The sequence below is a fragment of the Sitophilus oryzae genome, unplaced genomic scaffold (assembly GCF_002938485.1).
Source record: "Sitophilus oryzae breed Bouriz unplaced genomic scaffold, Soryzae_2.0 scaffold_907_pilon_pilon, whole genome shotgun sequence".
Classification (NCBI taxonomy): Eukaryota; Metazoa; Arthropoda; class Insecta; order Coleoptera; family Curculionidae; genus Sitophilus; species Sitophilus oryzae.
In genome coordinates this window covers 1,778,834-1,799,702 of record NW_022147536.1, presented here as the reverse complement: position 1 = coordinate 1,799,702, position 20,869 = coordinate 1,778,834, and the positions used below count along the sequence as shown (strand labels likewise).

The following is a 20,869-nucleotide window of genomic DNA, read 5'->3' as shown; positions in this document are numbered from 1 at the left end:
CTCCGAGGCTGTTCTATTAGAGACGGCATTGCGTCAGCATGGCCGCAAGTTGCTAACCTAATAAAATTATCACTAGAAAAGCCCGCGGGAGTGATGCTTTCGGGGAATGATAGGGGACGTCGAAATATTAATTTTGATATAGCATACTATGGGTCGGAAATGCCTCTTACGCAAGATACAGGGTGTTAAAGTTTTTGAAAAATTAAAGATATTATTTAATAGTATTTTTTAACAGTTAAAGGTATCGTTATAAAATGTTATTATAGGAGTCTACCTAACAGAGACACTTTAAATGTAAAAAGAAGAGGTTTTAGTTTCAACCAGTGGCGTAGATGTGATAAGCATCGGGTAATTTCTCTCTTAGGTAGACTCTGTTAGGTAGACTCCTATAATATATAATTTTATAACGATACCTTCAACTGTTAAAAAAACTATTAAAGAATATCTTTAATTTTTCAAAAACTTTCATTGCCCCCACTTACAGGAATCACCCTGTAGAGTTACGAAATTATATAAAAAAATAATTTTGAAACAAGAAAAATTTGAAAATGTGTAAATATTGGCTATCATTTTTTATAAGAAGACCCTGTAAATAAGTATAATAAAATATCAATCGTAACAAAAATCAACTGAAAATAAAAATTCTGGTGACTAGAAAGCAGTAATAATGTTTAATATGTAATATACGATTAGACCAAATACAATAAAAAAATAATTATAAAATTATCCATACAATTAAATAAAGTTAAATTATATTTTCACCGAAATTCAGCAATTTATATTTTAGAATTTAAGTAGTAGTAGTGTAGATTTCTAATTTGAAAATTAGTAACGGGAAATATCTGTTAGCCAAACAAAAATGTCAGAATTTTTTTTTCTAAATTATATCTGGTCTATCTATACTTCATCTACTGATACTTTGTATTAGGTATATTTTTCATTTTAGTAACGGTATCTATCATAACTATCGCTAGTACCTGGTGCGCAAGGGTTGTACTCGCAAGGGTTTCTTCTGCGGCAGTCTTCACCGTTTCCTTCGTATCCTGCGGGACATGGACCACATCGATAGCCATCAGCAGTGTCTCTACATTCTACGCCGTCGAAACATGGGTGGTCTGAGCATCTCCTGCCTGGTCTACACTCGTACCCTAAACAAAAATGTATATAGTAGTGAAAACCTCATGATCATCATCAATGCATGCAGAAATTCTATCTCTGATGAACTTTAATAAATACAAATAAATAACTTTTAACGTGACGTAATGGTTCAGTAATCAAGCATTACTTAATACTGAATTAAATAATACTAAGACGAATTTGCCTTCAAATGGTTACTCTGAGAAGTTTCTGGTCAAAATTTTATCGAATTGTAAAACTGGCTCATTGGTGCACCAGTCGGAGGAAGATAGAGCATCTTCCTCCGACTGGTGCACCAAAAAATAGTTTCTGAAAAATAAAATTAATTTTTTTCAAAGGTCCGATTAAATTTATATCTCCGAAACTAAAATTCCAAAAAAAGTCGTACTATATCTACAAATTCATTTACCCACTAGTAGATATAAAAAGCATTTTTGGTAAACTCTGTCTCAAATAGTTTCTGAAAAATAAAATTCACTTTTTTAAAAGGTCCGATTAAATTTATATCTCCGAAACTAAAGTTCCAAAAAAAGTCGTACTATATCTACAAATTCATTTACCCACTAGTAGATATAAAAAGCATTTTTGGTAAACTCTGTCTCAAATAGTTTCTGAAAAATAAAAATATTTTTTTTAAAAGGTCTGATTAAATTTATATCTCCGAAACTAAAGTTCCAAGGAACACAAACATTTCCGGAAACATCAAAACAGGAGAAAGGAAGAATCTACCAAATACTTTGTGAATGCAGTAAATAGATATTGGAGATACTAAACGTTCTCTAGATATTCAAAGTCAGGTATTACAGATCATTTCTGATTCAAGCAGCATAATATAAAGTGGTCGAAAGCTCCGTTGTCCACATGGAAACGAAAAATTAAAGAAGCCGTTTTTATATCATTTACCAATAACATCTAGATTACATTAATCTAGGAACAGAGGAACGAATAGTCACAAGAACAAGGGCAACAACAAGTCAGATAAAGTCACAAAACAACCCCCTTTAGAACTTTTTCTTTAATGGCCATAAGCGGGAGTAAAAGCCCAACCGCCCGAACGAACACTAGAGGCGCCACCGGTCATCAAATGGTGTAAAAATTGCGAAAATTTAATCATCTAATTTTGACACAAGGGGTCGCGCTTAACTTTTTCAATTTGAATTCAATATTCATTGTTTTCAAACTATATTATTAGACTTCGTTGTATTTTATGAATGTATAAATGTTTTCTTAGTATAAAGTTGCATTATAGTAATTCAAATTATATTACATACATATTTAAGATTCAAATATTATGACATATGTCAGTTGCCGTCTAAAATGTCCTCTTGATAAAAAGTTAGTTATTGTCAAAAGTAGTTAAAATCATGTTAACATATTAAAATTTACAAGTTATAATTAGATATTTTATATTATTTCAACAACAAACACATAATAGTACAGCGTAATGTTGATATGCAGATCCAAAACAAAAAGTGCCGTTATATTTTTCAGCTTTCGTTGTCAGCCGCGGAAGTTTCAGTGGTTTTAGTGTTGTCGGATATTTTTATTTGTAAAATAGAAATATTGCGTTTGGATTGCAAAACTAAAAGTGGAAGTTTTATTGCAATGTAAGTAAGCGTTTGTCCATTTTATATTTTACTTTTTTCATACCTACGACAAATATACATAATATATTGAAATTTTATAATTCGTTTTATTTAAAAAATGTTAGAAAACAAGCTTGCAGTCCTATAATTGACATAATTGTTATGTAATATATTTCATTTAAATGTATATATTACTTTACAATTAAAAAAATGTAAATTTAAAAAATATATTAAAAATATATACAGGCATTAATTGAAATTTTTTGAGTGCGAACAAACACGAGAGGCGCTTTATTATTTACTTTCATTTCTTAACATGACAGACGAAGTTCTAAAGGGGGATGTTTTGTGGATAAAATAAACAAACAAAGCTTTTCAATGTCATTAATCAGCCAAAATTCCTACTGTAGTGATTGAAAAACAATTACCAAAATAGTCACTAAACAACAGGTGGTCAAGAATTATCTATAACTACAATGATGGATAAATTCACCAGAATTTTTACGAAAAAGAAAAAAAAACAGACAAAAGAGTTTTTTTTAAACGTCACAAAAGTATTAATTTTTGCGACGTGATTGACAATATTACAAAGTCATTTCAACGCCTAGGCATAAAAGTAAAGCACTTTTATGCCTAAAAGTACGAAAATAATTTATTAAACTCACATAAAGTGTCAAATTCAACGAGCGTTTCTCATACAAGGTATGTATAACTTTTAAATCTTTTTTTCCATAGCAACTGTTAAAATTGCCTTATATCTATCAAAAATACTAGATAAAATAGTACTTTAACCGCAAGGGTAGATTAAATGATACTTTAACAGCGAGGATAGGTTAAAAACTTTATTTCTTCTCGCACGTTTTTAATTGCTTCCATTTTTGAAAATTTTTGTCTTCCTTTTCATAAGTTATTCGGGATTTAAATGGAAGTAGTTTGGATATGGCGTTTGTCGCCTCAGCCTGAATATCTGTTGGTAATTGACTTATTTCGTTTTGAGCCATTTCTGGTTCCAATTCAATCAGCCATCGACACGAAAGAGAACATAGAGAATTAAAAAATATTGACTCAAAACTGACAACTAAAGAGACAGCTTTATTTATTTGTCATTTATTGCCCGTAATCCTGCTGTTAAAACATAACAGCTGGTTTTTATATATAAAAACCAATTCAAATATCAAAGACAAAGTAATTAACAGAATCTATATCTGTAAATTTATGATCGAATTTAAATAAGTTTCTACATTACCATCTCCTAGATATCCTGGTGGACACGATCCACACCTGGGTCCATCATTTGTATCATAGCAATGTACCCCAGGGAAGCACCTGGGAGGGTTATTGGCACATGTTGGTCGCTGAATTTCTGGTGGCCTCTGTTTACACAGTTCGCACTCCTCTATCAGTCTTCTCAGCTTGTCGAAAGCTTCAGCTTGACCTTGACATTTCTGAACTTCTAGATTAACCACTCTGATCAGCTGGTTGAGTGCGTCAATTAACCCAACTAACAGAAATAAATTACATTTTTACATTAGTAGTTTCCTGCTAGATGAACTAAATTGACTTACCATCGTTTATGGTCGTAACCAAAGGTATGTCTCCTCTGTAATCAACGCTTGATGGACCGTAAGGTTGTTGAGATTGGTAACTGTGATCGTCTTTCAATAGATTTTGGGCTATATCCTTTTCAAAATCAACGTCGAAGTGTTTTTCTATGGAAAGGGGACACTCGTTTTTGCTTAGGATCGCTCTTAAGTCCCTATGGCCTTCGACCTCCATATAATTTTTCTTTTCGTGAAACTATAAGCAGAAAATGTTATATAATGATATAGTATAATATTTCTTTGATTCAGTATTGAACTTAAAAGAATTCCGGATTTCCATGGTCTTTATTTATTTTGATTAACACAACGTTTAATAATGGTTCAGGAAGCTAGTAGTTGAACAAGTTTTTACTTACCACTTCTAGGGCTGGTGTTCTCATACTAGTGTACATTTCTCTCATAGATCTAGGTGTCGCTACCATGCCATAAGACACACAGTCGAGGTACAAGTTTGCGTGAGCACCAGGTTGAGACTGGTTAACTGAGAGGATTAGAGATTTGATTATACGATCCTCATTTTTAAGAGAGTCCACTATGAAGGGCTGTTCTCTAACTCTGCTGTCTTCCAGAGTTTCAACAATAACTGCAATATGGAAAGTATTTAAATGTAAGTATGTGCACACAATTATTCCTACTAGGTACAAGTAATTATTGAGGAATAATTCCATAACAATTTTAGACATTTTTCTGTAATAGATGTTTACACAAATAAAAACGCTAAAAGGTTTTAAATATTGTACCAGAAGCAAAAAAACGCAACGGAGAAATTTTTGGTCAAACTAAGTTTTTTATAAAGTTTATTATTTGGTATATTATACAGGGTTAATCGAGAGGTTGTTTTTTACCCTAATTTTAAAACACCCTGTGCAATAATTTGGTCTGTAAATTTTCCTAAAATATAATTTTACGGTCAGAACCAAAGATATTTAAACTCAAGAGATACAATTGTTTACCTTTCTCCTTCATCAGCCATTATTCTATCCTTATTTTCCCATCTCTCTTACACCGAAAACATTTGCCAGATTTACCTGTATATTGGTATTAGTATTCGATTAAATACCACAACCAATTATTAAGTAATAAATAATTTCGTTATATTTTTGTAATATATCAACTACATTAATTTGCTAACGTCAATTTTTTCATTCAATACTTAACTGCTTTACTATTTTAAATTTTATAATGGAATAAAAATATCATGGTCGTGTTTCTTTTAATAATAAAAAGCAGTTTGGCAACGTCAGTTTTAGAAATATGCCGGCGTAGTACAACGTATTTCAAGGATGAATGGAAAATCCTAGATTCTCTCCTTTTGCGATGTTGCTATGCCGCCGATCAAGCTCCATATTCTTTATTTGCAGTATTATAGTATTTTTGCGTTATTTGGTGGACTTCTGTGGACATTAATTTAAAAATATGGTGCATTCATGTATTGTGTACAAGAGAGTGTATCATTTAAATCCAAATTTAACTTTTCACCGGTAAATACAAATAAGTAGGGTTAGGTATATTACTATATCCTATTCTCTGTAGATCAGAGGCGTACCTAGACATAAAAAATAGCAGATCTCCAAATTTTATTTTTAGGTTTATTTTTTATATCATCAAGGGCGTAGATAAGGGGGGGGGGGTACTGTCCCCCAGTACCCCCCCGACGCTTGACGAGATACGAGAATTGAAATAGTCATTGACTATGAAAGGATTTTTTTAAATTAAAATCCGACATATAAGAACACTTTGTATGCTTTTAATTATGTTGATTTATCGTTTATAATATGTTCGACCTAATTAAAAGCACACAAAGTGTTCTTATTGGCCAGGACAGATTAGTGGGGTTAACTCTAATCAATATCCATAAAGATATTGAAATAAATGTTGATGCTGTTATTGATAGGTTTTCCAAACAGCGTACTAGAAAACTTGATTTTGTTTTGTAGTTTTATTTATAGTTTATAGTTTTTATAGTTTTTTGATAGTTTAGAGTTATTTTTTTTTATAGTTTATAGAAAATTAACTAATAAACGTCGTTGTTTCATTTTTGTTTATGTTATTTACAAATCTATATTTTAATTTTTGTGTTATGTTTTTATATCTTTTTGAAGACAAAAAAATCGCCGTCGTTTTAATTCGACAAAAAAATTCCGACGGTAATTTTTTTTGCGACTTAATCATAGTACCACCCCCATAGTATACACCTATCTACGCCCCTGTATATCATATATTTATTATGTTTTTTAAATTATATTTATTAATTAAATTATTTGTAGGAAAAAGATACATGGTATATACTAATTACCAATAAGTTAATAACAATTTCTGTTTCCCTTTTAAGAAAGGGTATTGAATGTTAAAAATTAAATTTAAGTTCTATAAAGCGCCTGTAATTTATAAACAACATCTATTTTCGAAAAACCGTACTTTCTTATAAGAATAAATCTAATCTAGGTACCTACTTGGGTTTGACAAACCATTACCTACCTTTTGTGAAAATTTTATTGGGGTGTACCAAAGATGGAATTTTGCGGCCTTACTTTTTTTGTTGCCGTTACAATTTTATACGGCTTTTGTTTTAAATTTTGGTTGCTATAATGTAAATGGACATCTTTTAACATACATATAATTAATGTTCTTATTACATGAATTTTATGACTTTCTTACATTTTATTGTATTGAAATTCTTTGCACGTTCACTTTTTATTACTTATAAACAATATGAATTTTTCTTTGCAAACAAGAGAAAAAAAACTAAATATTTTTTTAAACTAAGAACCGTTTACTAAACAATCACCATTTTATTTTATTTATGATTTTGTAAAATTATCGCTAGACTTTTCTGATGACTGCGTATTATAATATCAAATAATTTTGTTTAGACAAGTTGGTGACTATTGTCATAACGTCATATTACGCTGCATTGAATACGGTATACTAAATTAAAAATAAACGTTAAATACTAAAGATACTGACCTGGTGTTAATAAACATTAATAACGATAACAGAAATAACGATATTATAGAAAAAAATTGTAATAATCAAGTATACAAACAGAAAAAAAATTGTAAAAAATAACAAACAATACATTGTATGGTCTCCTTTGGCAGTTATAACTGCCTGTATACGTCCGTTCATACTGTCATTGAGGCTGCATCTATCATATTGCGACATGTTTTCTCATTCTTCTTTAAGGACAAAGCGAAGTTCATTTAATGAAGATGGTAGCGCTTTGCGACCTTTAACCCTCCTGCCAAGCATTTCCCAAACGTAGAACATGATGTACAGTTCATAGTGGTTTGTAGTTCACAATAATCTCCAAAGCCGCCTTGTCATATTGAAAAACAACTTCAAAAAGAAATGATAATTGAAAAAATTGCAAATTGTTGGTGCCGAGTTCATTTCGCCCTTAAAAATTAACGAAGGCATATATTGACATGATCCAAAAAACAAAATGCTCAGGAGACATGTTTCTGACCGTAAAATTATATTTTAGGAAAATTTACACACGAAATTATTGCACAGGGTGTTTTAAAGTTAGGGTTAAAAAACAACCCCTCGATTAACTCTGTATAATATGTCAAATACTAAAGTTTATAACAAACTGAGCTTACGAATTAAAGGTGTTATAATTATATACAGCTTGCTAAAAAATTCATGAAAATAGGGTTAAAAATAACAAAAAAATAACACTTTAAAATTGACCAAAATATCTCTCCGTTGCGTTTTTTCATCTGAGTGTATAATGAAGGTAATATATTACTTATATTATTACTTACTTTTTTTATTTTTCTTGTCTAGTAATAAAGAAAACTTATTTTCGGATCCTGGAAAATCTACTGTAAATAATGTATCGATGCCTCTGGAACGTCTTCTTGGTTTGATGTGTTTTAAGGAGACGACAAAATTGTCTTTCTTGATCACTTCTTCCAGTTCTTTTGAAATTCCTGGAACAGAATAAAATAACGCATAATAAATAAGTACAATTAAAAACTGTGAAATACAACAAATTAATGTTTCTTTTTAATTCTGCATCTTACAAAAAAATAAAACACATGAATGGAACATTAAGAAACAACAAATATAGTTATTTTTGTATCTAGTGCGCGAAGTGCTACTTTGGTGATCGATACTTGAATTTTTTTAACGAGGCGTAGCCGAGTTGAAAAATTAGTCGAGATCACCAAAGTAGTTCACGCACGAATTGCAAACAAAAGTTCGGAAAAAAAAACCGTGAGCTTGGAATGTATGTTTTTTTTATTACTGAACATCGTCATTGATTTCCTTTTAGGTCGTTTTAAAGGTCGATACTTGGTGTTTCTGGTGCTTGCCGCCGTGAGAAACTTACTAAAATGACGGTCAATAACATAGAAGATAAAGACTCAATTTTGATTGTTAAAGCACCCGATACAAAAAGAAACACAGACCGAGTCTTTACAGTGTCAAATTTGAATTATATTGAGATTTACCGAAAATACGCAACTCTTCGTCCAAGAAATGCTACTAGTCGCAGATTGTTTTTAAAATATCAAAATAAAAGATGTGTTAACCAAGTGGTCGGCATGAATTCTATTGGTAAGATGCCTAGGAAGCATGATAGCAAAACACTTGAAGCTGCCAGATAATGAGGCCTACACTGGGCATTGTTTCCGAAGAAATTCAGCCACACTCCTTGCTAATGCAGGGGGTGATATATTTAGTTTGAAGCGCCACGGAGGATGGAAATCTATCAATAATAAAATTCAAATATCAAATAAAATTTTAGAGTGCCAAATACCGGGATCAAATACCTCTACATCAAAATTGGATAGTGTCTCAAATCCCAAAACCCCCATCATATCTCAAACAAAATCAGAACTATCTAGTTTGGGATTAACTATTGGTTCGTGTACTGGTTGTACTATTAATGTTAATATTGTAAATAATTACTAGAATATGCATTAGTGTTAAGTTTGATATTTGTTATTTGTTTATTCTTGAACATTTCGAAATATAGTCATGATATTAGTTCATATAGTCATGAATAATTAGTCATGATTTAGTTCTTCATTTTCCAAAAATCAAAATTCCAAAATCCCATATAATTTAGATGCAGTGTGCGAAATAGGCATTTCGCGCATTACTTCGCGCACCGTGTCATGGTAACGTAAGAAAATGAAAAAAGTGTCACTTCGCACATTGCTATCAACATAGATAAAAGAAAATAATCTTCTATTGCTATCAATTCGCGAACCTTTTCATTTTTTGACGTTTGTAGAAAAAAAATATTTTATATTTTAGAAAGTTTAGTACAGAATTTTGAAGACACTGTATTATTTAAGATTACGATATGTATAGCAAAGTAAGTACAGATCAACTACAGCAAATGACTAATACAGTTTGAACCTCAGGAGCGTTTTTGTTATTTTATTTAAAAAAGGCTATAAATATACAGGGTGTCCCAATATTCCGTGGACATAGAGATACTAGTTTTTTTTTTATCAAAATAAGTTCATTGGATACAATTTACCCTCAATTAATCTCATACAAATCGAAACAACGGTTCTTAAAATATCTGAAAAAATGTGTTTATTTTTTTTAAATTTGTTGCCCTCCAGCGAACAAACGAAGCCCTTTTGTATAGTGGTAAATTGTGTCCAAAAACTTATTTTGATTCCAAAGATACGTAGTAGTTCTATGTCCACGGAATATCGGGACACCCTGTATAAGTATTTAAAAGATCTAAACTAAATATTAAGCTATAATTATACAACTAAATTGTTCTTCACTGTCGAAATCTAATACAAGAACATAATGCTACGTCTATTACGAAAGAGTTCATTAATAAGGCCCTGCCCACAATCGAGAGCGCAATACCATATCGGATGTCGATTGCTAAGGAAATTAAGGCAATTATTTAAGTTTGCTCCATCTCGAGTCAAAGGTCAATCGGCGGCAACTCGATTTGTCAACGAGTAAACGTATGTCTTATGTCAAAAAGGGCGTGGTTAACACAGATATAATAACAATTATAATTAATAACAATAAGTTTAATAACATCCCAGATGAAAGCTGAAGAGTTTTTATTGAGAAAGCGTAAAAATTCTCTTCATTTACTATGTATTTTTTATGTTAATAGATTCACAATAATTAAACATCCTAATGACTATACAGGGTGTCCCAGGCTGAGCGTGCATTAGAAGTTGTTAGAGAACTACAACAGCTAGCTCGGAGATTTTTTGCACATCATAGTTTCATAACGAGATCTATCGATTAAAAATATTTTCAATATGGCTGCACTTCCAGAAATACCGGAAGTTGACAGCAACTTTCTTATTTTAAATGGGTGCCCCCATTTTTTATTATGTACTTAAATTCTCTGTAAAATTGTATGAATCTTGATATTAAACACTCTATATCTTGACCGTTTTTGAGAAAAAAAAATATTTAAAATTTTTGAACGAAAAAAACTGCCTGTCAAAAATATGTGTATAGCCTAAACGTCAAATTTAGTGATTACCACAGCCAGTGTGCCATAAAGAGAAAACATGACAAATACGTGGCTATCTATTTCAAGAATTAAATTGTTCGAATGTCGTGTAGTAATGACCGCAGCTGTTATAGAATTGAGCGATTAAAAAATTATCATAAATCATTTTTTTTTTCAAATTAAAACCCACTTTTTTATTTTGCTAGTGAAAAAGCTTTTCAATTCGTTACTCTAATACCTGAAATAAATCGTTTCTAAGATATTTAAGATTTAGTTTTAAAGCGTATATTTTTCTTTATAATTTTAACCAGTAGCCTATGACTTATTGTGACGCTTTGTTTAAAAAGCAGAATCATTTTCGGGCCAACTTTGCGCTATTTTTTTTTTCGATCATACGGAATATTATTAATAATATCAACTATTAGATATCACTAAAGAGCGAAAATACGAGATATATTTTTATAAATGCACTTTTTAAATTCTTAAGCAGGCAGTATTTATACTATAAGTCTGTCCAACGAGAAGATCCTTGACAGTGACAGATGTGTCTGTCATTTTAATTTCAAAGTAGTTTATTTTATTTTACAAAGAAATAAGTTGGTACAACTGGAACGCATAGCAGGAAATTAATATATGTATTTAAAATTTGACTGACAAGTAACTTCAAAATATTGTGAAAAAAACTGTATAAAACTGAAAAAAATGTAATCGAGTTATTTTATTTAATAAAAACGGTATGTGTTAATACAAAACAAACAAGAACAAGACACTACATACCAAAAAATATAAAAAAGAACTATTATTTACTTTCAAGCTTTATGAAACTACCCGCATTTATGATTATATTTATCAATATAACTTATGTACAAATACAAATTTGTAATATTCCACAGGAATAAATAAAACAACATAGATAAATAAAACAAACTATTTTATTAATAATAGCACCTACCAAATTTTATACCTTAAAGGTTGGTTAATTAACTTTAATCTTAATTTTTTTAAATCAGTACCTTTTGACATTATTTTTCTGCAGTACTAAAATCCATTATTTACCTATCGTATGATGTCGATATTTTACAGCTACTCCAGTTTTTAGATGGTTTTTAGTATGTGTTTAGTTTGATCCTTCTACCAAATACGAGATGCACTTATCTACGACGAAATGGTATACAAACTTTATCGATGGCAACTTCATTGGTGTATAAAACTTTCTGCCTGGGCAGCGAGTATAAACCATAAACTGTGCTCTGGGTCTACAGTTAATTTTCACTCGATTTTTCCTCCACTTGACTTCAAAAGACACAAAACACACGTAATAATACGAATCAAAATGCGTCATCTTCCAAAACGCAGGGTATTTAACAAAAGTATGACAAAAGTTGACACTAAATTCTAACCTATAATTTGGCAAGACTTTGACAAGCGTCAAAAATGACAAAAATCTAAAGGCGTGTTTATACGCATCGGCGTCCGTTTGTCGTTCATCGTTCCGTCAAACCAATAAAATTGAAATACGATCTGTTATTTTTTAAATAAACCCATAATAAACCAATAAAACTGGTTAAAAACAACAAGACACGACGCATGATGGATTTATATTTAAACCCATCCATAGATAACTTAAAAATTATTAGAAACTTTTTTTAGTAAAATAAATAGATTGGTATGGGACGTTATCTGCTTTTCTTCTGTCATCGTCTTACCTGAGAAAAAAAACAGAGATAAGAAATTCAAATAATTCGTTTTCTGACAGATGGAAATAAATTGTCTGACCGTTTGACACTTAATGTCAGAAAAAGCTAAATGAAATGAAGAAAAATATACGTTTTCAAACTAAATCTTAAATAACTTAAAAACGATTTATTATAGGTATAGGAACATGTACAGTTAAAAAGTAACGATTTGAAAATCCGTTTCATTAGTGAAATAAAAAAAGTGGATTTCCATTTGAAAAAAATAATTTATGACAATTTTTTAATCACTCACTTTCTTGACAGCTACCGCCATTATTATATGACATTCGAACAATTTAATTTTTGAAATAGATAGCCACATGTCTTCTCTTTATGTCACAGTGGCTGTGACAATAATTAAATTTAACTTTTAGGCTATACAAGTTTTGTGACAGGTAGTTTTTTTCGTCCAAAAATTTTAAATATTTTTTTTTCTCAAAAACGGTTAATGTTAGATATAGAGTGTTTATCAATATTCATAGAATTTTACAGAGAATTTAAGTATGTAATAAAAAATGGGAGCACCTATTTAAAATAAGAAAGTTGCTGTCAACTTCCGTTATTTCCGGAAGTGCCGCCATATTGAAAATATTTTTAATCGATAGATCTAGATATTGGGGTTCTCTAGAAACTTCTAATGCACGCTCAGCCTGGGACACCCTATATATTATTATATGGTGATATTAATTTTGCTCTACTGAATATTTTAAGATTTTTTTTTAAATCTCAGTAACTCAATAATGATAAATTTTAAATTGAAGCATTAGTTACTAAAATTGGTAGTCAAACTAAAAGTGGGTAAAAATTGAACAAATCGTTCATTTGAACGAGTGTATAAAACTTTAGAATGCGATTCAAATGAATTGTGACGGGTAAAAATACTTAAAATAGCACGGCTTATATATAAAACCATTTGAGAATTTGAACGAGTTGTAAAAATAAATCGTAATGAGAGTAGATCAATTTGATCGGTTGTAGTGTTTTATCGTTCCTTTATTTTTTTAAATTAAAGGTCCACGAGTTGGTAACAAAATTGTTATAAAAAATATGTTCCATACAGATGAATTCCTTTGAAATGTAATTATAACTAGATTCAGCCATGGCTTAAAATAAGTTCAGTTAACTTCTAATAAAAACCGCATAAAAAATAAAATGTATTACAGAGATATGCTACAAATATGGATAAAAATAAGAATTATGCTTAAAGATGTTGAATCATAGCTATTAGGCACGTATTCGTACATAATATACAGTTGAGTATATGAGTTGTATACAGTTTAACATACTTATACTTAAGAAATAATACAGTGCAATCTGATTACAGTTGAGGGTTGAAACCTTTGGTGTTACACAGCAAAATAAAATTACACTAAATCACCACAATACACCAAAACACTTTTACTTTTACAGTGGACGCGCGTTTCGCTAACCATGTTAGCATCATCCGCAGGTGATTACAAACTAAAGTACAATCTACAAGTTGAGCGTTTATATACTCGCCCAGTAGGTACCGAGTGGGCGTGGCAAAATCTAGCCAACCGAGTCAGAGCCAACTGAGCGTAACAGTTAATTTCCGCCACTAGAGTAGTAGGAACAAAGAACTTGAAGGAATTGGACCGTTGACTCTGTTCATACTATCTTTACATTTATTAATTCTGATGCTTTCATATGCATTTAATTGCCTGTAATTTGAGACTTGTTTAATTAATTTTAAATTATTAAGATCTATACAATGTTCTTTATCAACAATATGTTCGGCAACGCAAGATTTATCCGGTCTACCATATCTTATCTGAGCTAAATGTTCTTTAAATCTAGTTAATATTGATCTTCTAGTTTGCCCAACATATTTCTGATTACAATCTTTACAAGAAATTTCATAAATACCCGACCTTTCCAGTGGAGGTGTTTTATCCTTTGGATTACCTAATAATTGTTGTAATTTATTATTAGCACTATACACAAGTTTATAATTGACATTCTTAAAAATTCCTTTTAGACCACGGGATAACTCTCTATCAAACAGTGTTGAAAAATATTTAGACGTATCTTTCTCCACTTGAAAAGTCGAATTTTCAGAAATCATTAACCTATACCTACATTTTCTAATCAATTTATCAACTAGTGAAGGAGAATATCCATTACACTCAGCTACATTCCTAATGTAATCTCTTTCTATTTCATATCTTTCGTTGGAAAGTGGGAAACTAAGTAATCTATGAACTAAGAAATTTAAACTAGCCATTTTATCTTCAACACTATGATGTGATTCATTAGGAATATATCTGCGTGTGGTGGTATTTTTCCTATAGATATCAAATTCCAGGCAATTATTAGTATTTCTAATAACTAATACATCTAGAAATGGTAATCTATCGCTGTTCTCAATTTCATGCGTAAATTTAATGGAAAGAAAACGATTATTTAACTTAATCATAATAACATAATCATAATTTTATTTCTAAGTAACTCGAATATTTCTATAACTCGAAAGGGACAGTGAGACCTTCAGTAAGACAGTAACATATGCATTCTTGGTATACTGTCCTAAGATAATGCAACAAACAACAATGCTCAACTTCAGCAAGACTCGCTTCTCTGAGCATAACAGAGGCAATGAAATCAACGCGCACTGCATCAATGGAGGTGCCTCTGAACCCTTCGTCTCTTCACATAGCAATCCAAGTGGAGGCAAGAATGTAACTCTATCGACAACTCCAAATGAGATCGTACCAAATGATCCCTCTTTCGAAGAACGTGGACAGATACAACATTCCTTCAAGACGGACTAACCTGGTATACAGACAGGTCAAAGACCGCTAAAGGAACAGGAGCTGGAGTATTTGAAAAAAGATCAAGGGCAAGCTTGTCCTTTTCTTTGGGTGAATACTCCACCGTTTTCCAGGCAGAAATCTTCGACATTGGGGAATACCCAAATGTATGGCCCGTAGTGCACTAAAACTCTGGATCAGGGAAGAGCAGAATGTCCACTGGAGAAACAGACAGGGGTACAGGCATAGAAAGACCTTTATCATCTTGAATTATTTGATATTATTGGATAGGTCTAAAAGCTAGCTCTAAAACCACAACGGAACTGGTAATGTTTATCAGGAATAAAGTGCGGATTATATGTCTCTCTTGACACGACATATGGCTGTCAAGTGTGACCTGAACAAGCTCAACCTGTATCCAGGAATTCTTTGCTATAGACTCTGGGATAAAGATACAAACGCCTAGTTAAAATTACTAATTTTCATCATACATTATATACCGTTGTAACGCCCCTCTATGATTTTTTTATTTTTTCAGATAAAAAACGAGATTTGGTATTTTAGTATACGACATAAAATACTGCCATTACTCACTGACGAGTATTTGACACGCATCAGAAGATGGTCACGTCAGGCGTTTTCTGTCATGAGCTTTTCTATGACTGAAAATCCTGATACGTGATGTTATCTGTCTACCGCACTCCGGACATTCAAAAATCTCATGGCTTTGTTGCCTCTTTACTTTTTGGTTGTCGCTGTTAACTGAGTTTACAATTCTTCTCCATTCCGTTCTATTGTGAGCTGCCTCTTCCCACTCATTCTGCTTGTTAATTCCCTTTAAGTTTTCGTGGAAAATATCCTTGAACCTTTTGAGTTGTCCACCCGGCCTCCTCTTACCGTCTACAAGCTCACCGTAAAGCAGAAATTTTGGTATGCGGTTTTCTTGCATTCTGCATAGGTGACCAGCCCATCTTAAGCGGAACTTTGTAATCATGACTTCAATACTCTCGCAGTTAGCTTTTTCAAGGACCGATACGTTTGAGACATTATGGAACAATTTGATTTTTAAGAGTAGGTCTAAGATGTCTCTGTTGCAACTTGTTTAGTGCGTTCATGTGCCGGTGGTACGGCACCCAGGTTTCGCTTCCGTATAACATGGTGGGGATTATTATTGCTCGGTACACTGCAAGAAATTAGGATTACGACATAAATTAGGATTGATTGGCGTATTCAATTGTTTTTGGTCACTTCCTGTTTCACCGGAAGTGAGTACAATTTTTGATTTTTAAATGGCACCCTCGGCATTTTTTTTAACTTTATTCGATAGAATGACATATCATATGACAAGACTGAATAGAATGACATATCATATGAAATCTTGGTGCGATTCGAACCTCCTGAGTCTCAACATTTCTAAAACTAAAGCTTTGTCGTATAAAAACTCGCTGCAGCCTTTTGTACTTAACAACACCACCATTGACGTCGTAAAATCTGTAAAATTCTTAGGGCTTGTTGTAGACAATTCTCTGAAATGGGACATGCATATCGAAGCTTTGTCGAAAAAATTGAGCTCTGCCTGTTTTGCATTAAGATCTGTTTCTAAAGAGCTTAACTTGGCAGTGGCTAGAACTGTTTATTATGCACTTTTTGAGTCGCACCTCAGGTATGCCCTTCCATTCTGGGGTACGTGTTGTGCGACTCAATTTGACCGCATTTTCAAGCTCCAGAAGAGAGCTGTTTGATATTCACTGAGACTAAACAGCAGAACTCATTGCCAGGACTTCTTTAAAAAATTAAAAATATTAACTCTTCCTTCCTTATTTATATTTGAATCCGTTTGCTTAATACGTAAGCATGTATCAGCTTCTCAAGAAAGGCCATCTCACACTTATCCACTGAGGAATGCGGAGCAAGATCTTTATCTACCTACCCCACGCTCAGAGTTAGTTAAAACCTCAATATTATACAACTCGAAAAAAATGCACAATCGCCTGCCATTTGAAATCAAATCCATAACATCATTTTCTTCATTTCGCAAAGCATTCAACTCTTATTTACTAGACAAGGCTTTCTACGCCGTAAATGAATTATATTTTGATAATCGAATTTGATCTTGTAAACACTGGTCTAATGTTTGCTATTGCTATATTTACCAATGACACCGAAATAAATTTATTTATTATAAATTTATTACTATCGACAGTTGTGCCTCGGTGGTACGAAAGTACTACCATTGCACGCAGGCCGCTATCTTGCGATGCGGGACTTAATATCTTACCGCTACTTTACGACAAGTCGTATTTATATACTCTGCGCTGTGCTCGTCGTTTTGTGGAAATACCCAAGCTCACCTGATGATGGGGTAGGGCCCCGAAACCGGTAGTGAGAGCAGGTTGATCCACATTATGACGAACACAGCGTGGAATTAATTTCTATATTAGCAGTTCAAGGCAAGAAACTCTTATATAATAAATTGTGTACCTTGTTTGTTTACTTTTTCTTGTTTACTTTACCTTCGTCTACAAATTGTAAAGTTTTTTGACAATAAAGGCATTATTGTCAACAAAAAAGTCAAAAAAATCTTAAACGAATCTTAACTCCTAAACGATCCTTTCATAGTTTATCTATCACATGGTATATCATTATAAGGTGTGTTTAAATTTCCAGTAACAGTAGCACGTGTGCTTTATAAATTACTGTATTACACGTAACGCAAATAAACGACCGGTTAATTAAATAATTGTCTATTTCCCATCAAACAGATAGAAGTACATATTTTCAGTTTTATCTTCTTAGCTTGAGACAAGGTCTTATGTTAATATAGGCAGTGGGCTGTTTTGGCTGCTGCAACTGCTATATAGAAAAAAATAACTACAGAGAAGCGATATAATAGCGCAGAGCACGTTTTCTAGCACAAGGTAAAATTGTCTGATCATTATGTAGGTGTATCGGAAGAAAAAAGGCAATTTTAGCCAGTAGCGGCGACATCTTGCCAACAAAATCGCTAACGAACCAGAACATTAACAATTTTCGATAAGTTATTGATGAAATAAGAATTTAAGGCTCCATAATTAAGGCTCATTGACATACCACCTGATCTATCGGATCCAAATCATATAAACAGGTATTTTACTTCAATATTTGAGAACAGCGATGTTGTATGCGCAGAGAGAATAAGTTTTTATAGCAACCATAAATTTAATGAAAATTTGTCTTTCAATTTTAAACTTATAGATGTGCCTGAAATAATTAAAATTATAAATAGTATAAAATCAAATGCAAAAGGTTCTGATGGTTTAAGTTTACAAATGGTAAAAATGTGCCTACCCAGCATTGATAAATACATATGTCATATTATTAATAGTTGCTTAGAAATTGGATTTTTTCCACAAATATGGAAAGAGGCATTAGTCATTCCTCTACCAAAAACTGCAAACCCATCAAGATATGATGACTTGCGACCAATTAGTTTATTGCCAATCTTATCGAAAATCTTGGAAAAGATTGTGTATAGCCAAATAATAAATTATTTAAATGATGCAAACTTGCTACCGAAAGAACAATCGGGGTTTAGAAAAGGTCAAAGTACAGAAACTTTATTATTGGCATTATCTGATGATGTTTTTCGAGCATGTGATAACGGTTTAGCAACTGTTCTTGTGCTACTGGACTTCAGCAAGGCTTTTGACACCGTGAATCATGCGTTGTTGGTTGAAAAATGTAAATATATTGGCTTTGACAATGTTTCGGCGAATTTTTTGAAATCCTACTTGGAAGATCGAAGCCAGAGAGTTACTATAAATAATGAATTCTCTGAAAATCTCTGTATATCCTCTGGTGTCCCTCAGGGCTCAGTATTGGGCCCATTATTGTTTTTGATTTACACTATTGATCTGCCAAATGTAATAAAGACATCTCACATAAAATGTTTTGCCGATGTCACACAAATATACAGCCATTTTAAGTGTAAAGAATATGAACAAACAGTCATAGACATTAATGCAGATTTAGAGAGAGACCTCGATTTTGCTAGAAATCATAATTTGCGTTTAAATCCAACCAAGTCAAAAACAATAATATTTCGATCCAAAAAGTATCGAATTTATTTGAAATCAAAAATAAAACTTTATATAAATGATCAGCCTATAGAAAATGTAGAATCTGTTAAAAATTTAGGATTGTGTATAGACGAAAGTTTGAAATTCTCAAACCATGTTACTCAGTTAGCTCGAAAATGTTATTTGAGTTTGAAACTTCTGTATTCCCAGAAGCATATATTGACATATAACATGAAAAAAACGTTATGTCAGAGTCTCGTACTCTCAAAGTTGCAATATTGCAGTATGGTATATTTTCCATGCCTCAGTTCAATTGATGCTTATAGACTACAGAGGATTCAGAACAACTGCTGTCGTCTGATACTAAATAAACGAAAGTATGATCACATTTCCTCAGCTTTTGAGACACTCAAATGGCTAAAACTAAATAAATTATTTAAATTAAGAATATTGACCTCCGTTAAGAATATTGTAGATACTACACTTCCTTTTGATCTTTTCAGAAAATTAAATTTTAGAAATTCAATGCATGATTTAAATATAAGACACAAAAAAATGCTTACTATGCCAAATCACAAAACGGCCATGTTTCGGAAATCGTTTACTTACAACTCTGTATGTATTTTTAATAATTTAAGAAAAGATATTCAAACTTTGTTTTTTCTATGTTCATCATTTAAATTTAAATCAAGTCTGAAAAACTATTTATTGCTGGAACAACAGACCCCAAGCTTAGGATAATTATTGTGATATTTTTTGTTTGATTGTTTACTTTTTAAATTTTTTGTGTTTGTTAAAACGTATTGGTCCATACAATCGAGCCACATTTATTGCTCATTTTATTTTTATTTTCATCTGGACATTATTTTCGAATTTATGTTTCTTTTCTTATTATGCATATTATAAATGTATTGATTATGTTAAGTATGAATGGCTCTGTGAGCTAGACTTCGCCTATGTAATTAATTAATACATTATTGTAATTGATTAATTATTAATAAAGACCATTTATTATTATTATTATTATACAGTGCGAGATACAGTGCCAGTGGGACCAGTTGCTGAGAAAGATGGACAGAAATCGATAGAGAAACCCACAAATATTCATTTTTTTACTATATTTCTTAAGTTTTATTACTAAAACAGCATAGCTCTACACTATTCCCGAAATGTTTTACGAAATATTTCTGGAAATATTTTAAGAAGTAAACTGATGGCTTCAGTAAAATAAATAAACATGGAGTATGAATAAATATGATAATTAATTTGTAATGGATAATAATATGATTAATTTGTAATGGAGTGTAATGTAATACCACTATATTATACTGCTAATTTCAGATTTAAATCTATACTAATATTTAAAATCCTTAAGTGACTCACATACTGATTAATCACGAAGGATCGTGATTAATCAGTATGAGTGGTTTGAGCAGGAGCTCAAACCACTCAACGTAAGAAGCTCAATTTTGGCATACGGGTTGATTCTAGGGTGTAGAGGTTCGATAAGAAGGGATTTT

The 20,869-nt window shown here is 31.7% G+C and overlaps 1 protein-coding gene across 1 annotated transcript in view; it reads right to left on the bottom strand.

Annotated features, from left to right (window-relative positions):
• The window catches only part of LOC115890640 (cartilage oligomeric matrix protein-like), a 69,092-nt gene that overhangs the window by 31,438 nt on the left and 16,785 nt on the right, over positions 1-20,869 (bottom strand). Inside the window, 5 exon segments of the mRNA XM_030910935.1 lie at positions 978-1,148; positions 3,970-4,224; positions 4,289-4,520; positions 4,681-4,907; positions 8,095-8,262. Coding sequence (XP_030766795.1) covers positions 978-1,148; positions 3,970-4,224; positions 4,289-4,520; positions 4,681-4,907; positions 8,095-8,262 — 1,053 coding nt within the window.